Below are 12,115 nucleotides of genomic sequence, written 5' to 3'. Positions count from 1 at the left end.
AAATTGTCAAACAATAGTTTTAAAAAACGCACAAAGGAGGTTCAGTTTTCGGTGCTCCAATCCTGGACCTCGAGGTTACGGGGTTACGTCCTACAACCGTGTCACGATCGTATCCGTCTTAATAATCCTGTCATCTGTTAGATTTACTGAAGATGTGAATGTCACGTGTGACTTTCTTTACATCATTATGTGCTGTTATTGACAGAAGAACTGTAGGAAGATCAAATTTATATGACGTCATCGGTCACGTTACTCGGGGTACTGTATATACATGTATACCGGAAGTGACGTCGAGCACTGTGAGGTGCTCTGACTTATTCATTTCACTCTACTCATGCCTTCAGTCATAAATTTATGTCGAAAATGGGATATCTATTGTGGAATAAAAATGTTCCCAACGTTTTGGCATAGGATGCGTACTTAATGTCGAATCAACAATATTTAATGCCGAGAGATTGTTGCATCTTAATAACAAATGCATTTAAACGACATGAATCTTGCAAAGGCTAGATTTTCAAATATTATATTGAGAAGAAGGTTACAGAGACTGTAAGATGTTGAACTATCAATAAGCAACACACTGTAGAACTTGGCTAATGACCGCCAACTGGCTCACTAGTAATCACACTACAGACAATGCAGACTTGGTTCCCTAGCAAGCACTATGATCATGGTATTGAAGAACATCTTGCACTTACTTGAGCTGCTCACATTCTGCGCCTGTTGACAAGGAACCGACTCAAACTGTATGATGAAGAGAACAGAGACTGTAGCTGCCTTGAGTATGGTCAACCACTGCATCCTGCAAAATGATGCAGTTTGACTGTATTTAAAATCATAGAAGTCATACAGTCAGTACCAAACTGTCAGCATGCATTATATACAGGGGGCGGTGGGGCAACTAAGTGGTTAAATCGTTCGCTCGTCATGCCGAAGACCCGGGTTCGATTCCGGACACGGGTACAATGCGTCAAACCCATTTCGGGTGTCTGCCGCCGTGATATTGCTGGAATATTGCTAAAGCGACTTAAAACCAAATTCACTCACTACAAACAGATACATCTGGTATATCTGACCAACAAATTACCATGTTTTTTTTTAAATACAAGACACGATGGATGAAGTTGTATACTTCCAAAGAAAGCCATACAGTGCCTAAATAATGTAGAGTATGAAACATTACATCGTATCTGAAATTGTAACAACCCCTTACCCCCAGCCCATTGATGACACCTGAAGCAGGTACGGCATCGTGCTCATGGAGGTAAAATGTGCACGAGCTGAGAAACGATTATTGAAACAATTTCTAACTTGAATCAAATTTCCGTAACATCAAAAAAACTAGCAGAATTAACTTGTTAACCACCTCCAACTGGTTACTGTTAGCTGTGGCAATCGGTATTTTGCTGTGTTGTATATCACTGCGGGGCACACCAGAAATGAGCTTCATGTGTACCCATGTGTGGCATCGAACCCGGGTCTTTGGGGTGCCAAGCTAACACGTTCACCACTGGACTGCCCCAACATCCAACTTCCCACTTCTCCACCCCACGAACCGAACTGAAGTAGCATGTAATGTAATAGACAGAGTGAGTGGGTGAAGTTTAACATCATTCACAACAATACACAATATCACAGTGGCGAATATAGTGGTGAATCGAACCCGAGTCTTCACCATGATGGGCAAACGCATTAACCACGATGGTACCAAGACAGCCCCCAAGCTTGAGAGGTTTGGATGACAAGTAACTCAATGTAGGTTTAGGACTATTTTGAGGGTGTTCTTGTTTCAAATCTATGAACTTCTACTTGATATTTTTCATCTGTCCTTTATTATGGACAGCAAACAAAATTATTGAATCAAGTTTGTTAAGGTTTGGATTATGCGTTTAATTGCACACTGGCTTAAACAATGTAGTCATTCATATTTCCACTTGGGGGTAGGACAGCAAGGTTACCCAAATGTTCAGTTTGAGAAATATTTTAAAGTCACAACTAAACATAAATCGTATTTCCATATTCAATAAACCAATCCCCATTTGTCATTATTAAACCGTATTTAGAAATGTACCTGGAAATATAAGGTAAACATCTGTTAATAATTACGTCAGAATATGTTTCTCTCCTTTTTTTAGATGTATCAAGGAGGGTTATAAGCAATAAATAAGCAGCACAAACACACCAATACAATGTACGAGTACTCCGGTGATATTAAGTGGGGTTAGACTCAAATGGGCATAGAGTTATCGTTCCTGTTTGAAGTAGTTCTGATGTTCCCACGCCAAAATGAGATCCTTCGAGAGGGACACGAGTCGCTATTCGGCTTGCCCCGGAATAGCACGAGTTGGTCAAGAATGTTTGAGAAGTCATCCATTTTGTTCTTTGGAGGTCATCAATTTTGTATACATGAACTAGGGATTAGTCAGCAAATGTTGTACATGATATGGAGGGTGTGGGGAGGTCATCCACGCTTCTTCATGAAAATCATCACCCCCCGAGCCTTAAATTATGAACACTTCCTCATAGCAATGTGGGTCGGATATACAAACCCATTAACATCTGATTCAAGCATCATTAAGGAATGCTCTTATGCAATTATCCTTGGTAAAGTGCACCATCAAAGATGAGTCAACACACGCCCCATCAAAGATATGGAAACTTGAAATTGTCTCACCGCACCGACATTAATTTCAACCCTGATTGATTCTCTCATAGATTAATGTACAGATCAATGCAATAAAATTCAAATCAAGTCGTAAAGACATGGTTATATCCCGTGTACAGACACATCACGCATAACAAAATCTTTAATGGCAGTATTTTCTTCAGGTACCGTAATTCTGAACGACGTAATCTGAACACAACGTCAGTCTAGATTATCTGTTGTAGCAGCCCACTTGGGGTAGGATGCACAACAGATCCTGGGCTGCCATGGCAACTGCTAACATGAGTCGTGCAAAGTATGTCCTTTCTTCAAGAGATGGCAACTCCGGGTTACAACGTTCGCTTGTCACGCCGAAGACCACATGGGTACAGTCTGATGCCCATTGCTAGTGTTCCCGCCACGGTATTGCTGGAATATAGCTAAAAGCGACATAAAGCCGTACTCGTTCTCTGACACGGTGGGCGAGCTGGCTAAAGCGTCAGGTTAATGACCCAACGAGATTGAGGTGTCGGGATGCAACCCACCTGTGACCGGGTGTGAAAACCGTGGAGTCAACTTTGTGTGCAGACTCTTTGTACACTCTAGTGTACAGTACACAATAGGTCTGGGTACAAATTTCCTACCTGGGTACCCCTTATAGTACAAATGCGTGTTATTCCATTTCAATAAACCAGTTACAGCTGAGGTAAACGGAGCTGCCTGGATATACATTGTATTTTGAATCAGACACAAACCAAAATGCATTTCGTGTTCGGTGCAGCTAAGTCACAAAGGAGCGGCGCGTCTTCGATGTGCAACAAACGTCCCTTAGTAAGAAACAACAAGCTACAAACAACTACCCCTCCAACAACCTACAGGCAAAATACAGTTGAGGGTATCCAAGGAATCAAAATATATTGACATTACAAGTAACCAAGTACTGTAAACATCATCGTGGTGATGATACCAGCCATATCTTATTCTTTGAACAGTATACTGGATTAAACACAGAAAGCAATGTTGACATAAGACTCACAATCGCATCTATCGAATACTTGAAATTTGTATTCATATTACTTCTATACCTATCTATCTGTCTGTCTGTCTGTCTGTCTGTCTGTCTGTCGGTAGGTAGGTAGGTATGAATGTATGTATGTACGTACGTACGTACGTACGTACGCACGAATGTATGTATGTATGTATGTATGTACGTACGTACGTACGTCCGTACGCATGCATGAATGTAGGTAGGTAGGTAGGTAGGTAGGTAGGTAGGTAGGTAGGTAGGTAGGTAGGTATGTATGTATGTATGTATGTATGTATGTATGTATGTATGTATGTATGTATGTATGTATGTATGTATGTATGTATGTATGTATGCATGCATGCATGCATGCATGCAGGTAGGTAGGTAGGTATACATAAAGAAAGTGATGAGAATACCGAAAATACAGTTGTAGATATACAAGAAGTAGTTTCCGAAATAAGAACACAACACGGATCAATCTTGTATCTTCGGGGAGAAGTGATTTTAGTTATACAGACAGATATATTGTCAGCAAAATCAATCAAACATTTTCAAGGAAAAACACTTTCTAAGACAATAACCTTTTCTGACTGAATTTAACAACAGTCACCTTTTGAAATATTGTTATCCCCCACAACTAGTTTTAGTTTTGCAGGGAGTATTGTTTAGGCTCCGTCCGTGAGTCCGTCCGTACAAATTAGTCTTTTCTGGAGAAGAACTTTAAAATTCAATGTTTCTTCACCAAACTTGACACACAGATAGGTCTGGTGGTGAACCGGTGCCTTTGGCAGTTTTGGATTTTGAACAAAATACTTTTTTTTTTGTATTTCCAAGGCAAAACGTTTGACTTTGAGTGAAACTGGTGGTGGTCTTCCTATCTGGAGAAGAACTTTCAAAATACTATCAATACTTTCCTTTCACTTCATGAACCTAATGACATATAGCGGAAGTACCACTCTATTTCCTGTATCAGCTCTACTGATGTACAGGCAAAAATGGAGGCACTCATTTGTTCTGTCGTTGATACAAGCATGCTAGTATATTTACTGTTAACATTTGTATGACTTCATTAGATCACTGTGAAGAACAATATTTCATTTGACATAGTCATACTATTTGACCTATTCCTGAAAAGTAGTTTACATTGTGGGGGATATTTATGACTGAATCAAGCCTTGATTGCACAATGCCATTTGATTCAAGCCTATTTGTGACATTCAGCGTGTGTCGTAAGCCACGATGATTTGATGCCAGGTCAGTCTCGTATGCACACTTTCCCATTAACCAATCACATCAAGCAAAACATCCAAAGTCATCAAGTCATTTCTAATTTTGTTTGCTTACCCCATTACAACGGCAACCATTCGTGACTACTCGTGTCATTCCGCCAAGCTTCTTGAAGGTCACGGAAAGAGACGAGTAGTTACGAATGCAACGGCAACCGAACACAACCAAGGTTACGTAGGAGGCAAAACTATCCATGCAATATAACTCAGTTTCGTTTTCAACCCAGTTATTTTAAACTTGATAACTGGATAATATTGAAAAAGGTAAATGAAACACAAAGCTGTTCTTCTGTTCAGACTCTATATGAGGTGGATTCCAAAGACTGCTACGTTAAACAGTTGACTACTGGCAACCTACTTTACACTGACGTGCTTAGTTGTCGACAGTTGATATCTTGTGAGTTTCCAGTGCACGTTTTGGCAAACGAAAGGCAACAATGATTGAGCAATCTCGTAGTAAATAAAGTCATGACAAAAACAACAACATTTAATTAATTCTTCACTGACTAATCGCGTGATCAAAGCGGATCCGGGTATTGACACTGGTACCGGGTCCAACTCATTTACCACCCGCTGGTATCCGGGTTACCCGTCCCATCCCTAGTATACAACCCTGGGCACTTTAAAAAAACCTTCTAATCCGTTGTTATATGACCAAAAGGTGGCCATGTGAAAACGTGCAAACACCTAGTTGCGGGTACAGCAACGTGCAGTAAACTTGGACAAAGTTCTGTAACAATGTGTCCCAGTCTACCCAACTGTGATCTGGGTATCTCCTTAGGTTGATAGAGCCACAATACACTCGATGCGCCAAGTGGCAGCAAGAGTTCTATACTCCCCAGGGAGTTGAGATTGATAATACGATATGACGTTGAGATTGTCATCCAATGATCGAGGGAAGCAAATACCGGCGCCTTGAGCAAGCACTAGCTGCATGAATATGTTTGCTATATAAATATCCTAAACATCCTAAACATCATAGACATTGACTAGCACGATTAAAGATCAATTCTAACCCAGATCTACAGTAGACACTTAATATGCCTATGACTATATACACGGGCTTTGATATATATATGATTTATATGTAAGTATAATTGAAGGCACTTCCTTCAAAGCGCAAGTTGTCGACACCAGTGACTCATTGACTCTTTTGTAATATAATATTTTTGGCCATTTTAACACAATTCCAACGTCAATGGTGCTAGAGATGAGTGATTTTACTTTTCAGCTATATCAGCAGCAATGATCCTCCTTGTACCCATGTGGAGAAACGAACCCAGGTCTTTAACAAGACGAGTGAACGTTGTAGCTTCTGGGCTACCTCAGTAAAACAAAACACATGATGGTAAGATGATGAATATGAATACTGAGTAATAACTAGGGTGAAAATAATGAATACCGACTGGTACAAAAGAGTGACGGGACCCGTTTGTTCTAGCTATGGGCATGTGCAGATGGCGATCTGACGGAAGAACAGTCGAAGGCGTAAAACGAATGTGAGAGCTGCACTCTTCTCATGATTTGCTCGTAAAGTAGGCCGACAGATGTTGTTGACCCAGTGGCAGTGATTTGCGCGCTCTGTTAAGAATTTTGTTGAGTTTAGCATTATTTTGAACAGACAGGTTATCTATTCTCGAACGGCGTAGCCCTACGAACTTGTTAGGCCTATTCGTAACACATTGGCTACGATCAAAGTTACGAAACTTAGGGCTACGAACGTTCCGAGAATAAGAGCCCAGGTTATGAAATCAACGGAGAAGGTTAAAAGTTAAAATGCTTTGTATAAATGTTTTGTAAAACGGCACCGCAAGAGAACAATCAGTGTTACAACTGTTTAAATGACGTAAGAAATACAACCTCTGCTGGCCTTTCTCGTACAGGTAATCAACATTGTCTTTTCAAATTAAGTTTACAATCAGCGAGAGTACCTAAATATTTGTATTTACTCACAATTCCAATTTCCTTGTTGTTTATGTCAGTAGGGTCCAAAGAGTACCATGGTTTCCTGGAAAATATAATCATTTCTTTTGCTTTCTTTGCGTTTAAAACCAGAAAGTTATCTTTGAACCAATTAGTAATATTTGAGACTGTACTTTCGTAATTAAGGTCAAAGTGAAACAACTGCTGCGTAATCGGCAGATTTGATGATGAAACAGTTAACTTGGTATACATTATGAACAATATAGGTGATAAAACAATTGAGACAGATCTTTATTAGTATATATGGCCATGAGACCAACAGTACAAGTGTACATTATAAGCAGTATTTGTAACCTGGAGATACATTTATAACATCAAAATAATAGATACGTTTTAACAATTTACATTTTCCTTAACTTGAAAATATGGTATATAGCGACGGCTAACTTAAACAGGAGATCACTATTTTCAGTACCAAGAAGTATGTAGAACTTCTGTCTTGACGGTTGGTGGGAATAGGTGTAGGGCAGATATTTTTGTCTTATTTCTGAGTATTTAGGGCATATAAAAAGTACGTGGTATTCATCTTCAGGAGAAAGATTACAAACGGGGCAAGAAACATCTTGTTGGGTTGGAGATTTGGTGAAACGTGCCGCTTGAATCTTGAAGTTATGTGCATTACATCTAAACTTAGTTAGTGCGCGCTTAAGTTGTATCGATTTAAGCTTCGAAAGATAAGTTTCTGTTTCAATACAATATTTAAATTCAGAATAAAAATTAACACTGTCTGACGATCGTACTTCATTATACCAATCTTGTTGATAAATGTCTTTACATCTTTGCTTAAATATATGCATAAAATAATTTGCGTCATGTACATTTTCCTCGAGCCAGACATGTCCAAACCCATGACTAAATAGGAGTGTTCTAACAAAGGAAACCCAATTTGTATCATGTGAACAGTCATCTAGTCTTTTGAGCATGTCATAGCTACTTCTGGAGTACCGTGTAGATGGTTGCCTCATCAGTCTGAGCCAGTAAGAAATTACTCGACAGCGCGTATTGATAAATAGTGGGAAACGTCCACATTCCGCCAAAATAATCTTATTCGCACTTCTATAGCCAACACGCAGCAAATATTTACAGAACTTTGAATGTACTTGTTCAATGTTTTTATTTATATTTATGCCCCATACTTCCGAACCATATAATAAAATCGGTTGTATTTTCCCATCAAAAAGCTTATACGATGCATTCAGTGGTAGATTTTTTAATCTATTTATAAAATGCTTTATAACATGGAGAGCTCGCTCAGCTTGCATTGCTAATGTTTCACATGCTTTAGAGAATATATTTCTACAAGAGAAAATGATACCTAAGTATTTGTAATATGACACAACGTCCAATTTTACGCCATTGAGGAACCATTTTTCATTACTGGAGATTTTACCTCCATTTTTAAAGACCATGACTTTTGTTTTTCTAGTGTTTATCTTCAGCCCCCACTTCTGACAATATTCATGTAGCGTATCTATCTTGCGTTGTAACTGTACAATGGAATCCGCGAGGATCACAACATCATCGGCGAACAATAATAACGAAAGATCGGCAATGGTTTCGTTAATAAATATTCCTCTCGAGTCATTCGATAACATTTCCTTAACAAGTTCTTCAACGTATAGTAAAAACAATATAGGAGATAGAATGCAACCTTGTCTAACACCGGCATATGTGTCAAATACATCACTCATTTGAAATTTACTTTCATTTAAAATTTGACTTTTACGGATGCTCTCACATTACTATACATGTTACGTAAGAGACGTTGCAATTTCCCATGTACGCCCGACTGTAATAAAACATAAAGCAGTTTGGACCTATTGACAGAATCAAATTACTTTTTTGAAGTCTACGAATAGACAATAAAACTTTCCTCCTTTCTTTCGTAGATACTTATGGATTATACTATTAAGGGTAAATATGTGGTCAATAGTCGAATATTCTTCACGGAAACCCGCTTGGCACTCCGATATTAGTTCCCGTGTAGATATCCAACATTTGAGACGATTATCAATTATAGTAGTGAATATTTTGTTCAGACTATTCAATAATGCAATACCTCTATAATTACTGGGGTCGTCCGTTGCACCCGATTTGTGAAGCGGTACAATTAATCCAACATTCCAGGATGATGGAAAATTGCCGCTCTCTAAAACTTTATTAAAAAGACTACTCATAACGGGGAGAAGGAATGAAATACATTCCTTAAAAGCTTCCACGGGGATGCCATCTTCCCCTGGGGATTTACCACATTTCAAGCTTCCAACCGCACATAATACCTCGTTATCGGTTATGGGATTACCCAGAAAATCATCAGAGCTGGCACAATCCTCACAATTATCAAAGTCATGTAATCTCAAGAAGCTATCAACGTGTTCCCCGAACATACGCCCTGTACCACCTGGATCTTCTGCGAGAAGATTTTTAAAGTAATTAAACCATTCTTCAACTGTTACATTTTCTGATGCATTTTGTCTATGAAAACAGTATTTCCTTAAAGATTTCCAGAAATAGCGACAATCCTTATTCTTTGCAGCAGCAACAACTTCATCTAAAATATTTTGCTCGTATTCTGATTTCTTTCTATCACAAAGTGATTTAAAAGTTTTTTTAGCTTCTAAGTAAGTAGTATAGGGAATAGGGGTTTTAAAACACTTTCAAGAAATGTCTCTACAAAGCCTTATTTACTAAATAAGGCTTTGGTTGGGTCATTAGCTCTTGCTACTATTACCCCTACTACAAAAAAGTTGGCGGTAATTACTATGCCTTGGTAGGAGGTAACACTGTGCCGTACGGTACGATCAATAATTCTTCTCTTACAAATCCCCTACCCGGCCCACCCCTCAAGTAGTACAAGTTAGGTTCGTCGGCTTTCATATCCACTTTATCTATGTTGTAAGTTTTGACTGACCATATAGGATCGGTGGCTCGCTTACGGCTATCGCCCTCGTGTTCCCCCGGCTGGTATAGATATCTCACTAGGGCCCTATCTGGTATCTGTTTCTCCTTCCCACGCAATGGAGCGGCCGACTCTGCAACTATTGATTTTAGTTTGATAGCGTCTGCCGGTTTCTTACCGGTGAGACGGGTGACTTCATGGTTGATTGCCGACACCACCTTGGGTAACCTCGTGACCCATTCAGTCGATCGTTTTCCAGGGGTGGCCATCTCCCTAGCATACTGATAGCCGAACAAGCGCTCAGCTAAAGTCCTATTATATCTCTCAACTATGGCTTGGCTGCGATGGGCTCCTGCCGTGCCACGTCTGACCTTTGTATCGTGTTTGGCTAGCAGTTGTGACACGGCACCCATGAACTCCCGTCCGGGGTCAACTTGCAGCTCTGTTGGCCACGTCAGCGGGCTGCGTTTGTATATGCGTTCGAATCCTCTGGCTACCTGGGCCGAATCTTTCGTGGTCAAGGGTTCGGCTTCCTTGTAACGACTGGCTACGTCCACTACGGTTAAGGCATACTTGTACCTCTTGTCGTGGGGTAGGAACAGTAGGTCTGCCTGGTGAACGCTATTAGGTATGTTAATACCGAACCTCCTTCTAGGCACGTAGCGTGGTGCCGGCAAATAGATCTGCCACAGGGCTTGTTTTTCAAGCCACGCTTTGGCTTCCTCCGGGGGTACTCGCGCTATTTTAGCTAGCTTATCTACTGCGCTAGCTCCTTTCCAGTACCCACGCGGGCTGTAGTAAATAGCCTCAAATTTTTTCATGTCCATATGCATATGTGTTTATCCCATCAATAGCTATCCAACGTTTCGTGTCCATAGGCGACAGGGACGTCTTGTTTATAGTCAGTCCGTGTATCTTATGTCCATCACTTCTAAGTGTGTTCATTTTATGCCTAAAGGTACGGGTCTTGAACAGGGCTTCCTTGAATCTGGCGTGTTTGATGTGTTGTTTCACCACATACTTCTTAACCCCCTTAGCCTTCCGGATCTCACTATTGTCGGCTTTCAGTATGGAGTACATCTTAGGTCTCAAACCTATGTACTCGGCTATGGGCGTGCCAGCACACTCGTCCTTCATCTTACCTAGGACCTTTTTATTTACAGTACTGTGTATGGCATGGGTCTTAGGGTAATCGCTGGTGTCGTATAAATCAAGGTGTTTTTTCATGTCCTCGTACACGTCCTCGGTTCGAATCTCCATCAGCAGGGAATCCGTGTCAGTGTACAGCACTTCACACCTGTCGCCGTACTGTTTCTTGAGCTCGTTGTAGTAAAAGTCGTACACCAGGTGTTTGGATAAATCGAGGATGCTCATCCCCACGTAAACAGGCCGGTTGAATTTTATGTGACTTTTCTTCATGTGTAGGGCAACCAGGTTGTCTGTGAATATCTTACTACGGTTGAATGCCGGACTGGCTATCAATCTCCTGAGCTTGTCTTCCTCACTCGACCGAACCAGCTTCACGGTCACGCGTTTCCTCAGGTTCTCCATAGTCTTACCAAACACCGAGTTGTTCATGAGCTTGTAGAGATTTTTCTCAAAATCACTGGTGGCTTTTTTTCGTAGGTCTGTGTTCATTCTGATGTAGGGTTCCATCCATGGACTCTGGTCGAACATGAGCACCCTGTGTATTTTGGTCAGCCTCATACCCAACGACAGGTACAGCTGTAGGTTGCGATAGTGAACGATGTACTTGGTCTTATTCATTAAGTTAGGCACGAGTTTTTCAACGTCTGTCACACGCCCACCTGACAAGTTATGTTGGTACTCAGACATCCAGTCTGGGTTAACCCTCATACGTTCGGGGGCCAGGGGGTAGCTGTTGTGCGATGTGTGTAATTCCTTGGGATACTCTAAGTCAACCTCGAGGATATAACCTTTGTTCGAATCTGGTGCAACCCCCATAACATCAACGTGGGGTACCCATTCGAATCCCCCTGTAGGTAGATACTGGCTCATGGCCCAGCCGTACAGGTTGTTTGCATCGAGGTAGAGAATGTGATTGGTTGGTTTGTTAGGATCGTAACCTTTCACGTATTGATTATTTGCTTTCGCGTATCGTTTGGATGCCATGGAAATCCCACCTCGCAAACCTTTCTCAATGAATAGGTGCATGTCGTAATCTGTGAGCAATTCCAAATTAACTCCGGTCTTTTTAAGCAAGGCGTCCCACGACAGACCTGGGCTGGTGTAATACCATGCGGGGTCGAGTTTAT

At 40.8% G+C, this 12,115-nt stretch overlaps 1 protein-coding gene across 3 annotated transcripts in view; it reads right to left on the bottom strand.

The window, feature by feature from the left end:
- Positions 1 to 12,115, bottom strand: part of LOC137287588 (uncharacterized) — a 37,609-nt gene that overhangs the window by 4,661 nt on the left and 20,833 nt on the right. For 2 of the 3 annotated variants that reach the window (XM_067819958.1, XM_067819957.1), the window contains exon 2: positions 699 to 802. In XM_067819958.1, the coding sequence (XP_067676059.1) occupies positions 699 to 801 (103 nt within the window). In that variant the 5' untranslated portion in view covers position 802. Of the gene's footprint in view, positions 1 to 698; positions 803 to 6,910; positions 6,966 to 12,115 lie in introns of all 3 variants that reach the window. The other variant, XM_067819959.1, reaches the window with a different exon arrangement.

This window comes from Haliotis asinina, chromosome 6 (genome assembly GCF_037392515.1).
Source record: "Haliotis asinina isolate JCU_RB_2024 chromosome 6, JCU_Hal_asi_v2, whole genome shotgun sequence".
In the NCBI taxonomy this organism is placed as follows: domain Eukaryota; kingdom Metazoa; phylum Mollusca; class Gastropoda; order Lepetellida; family Haliotidae; genus Haliotis; species Haliotis asinina.
The sequence above is the reverse complement of the archived record's forward strand: the minus strand, read 5'-3'. Positions and strand labels throughout refer to the sequence as shown.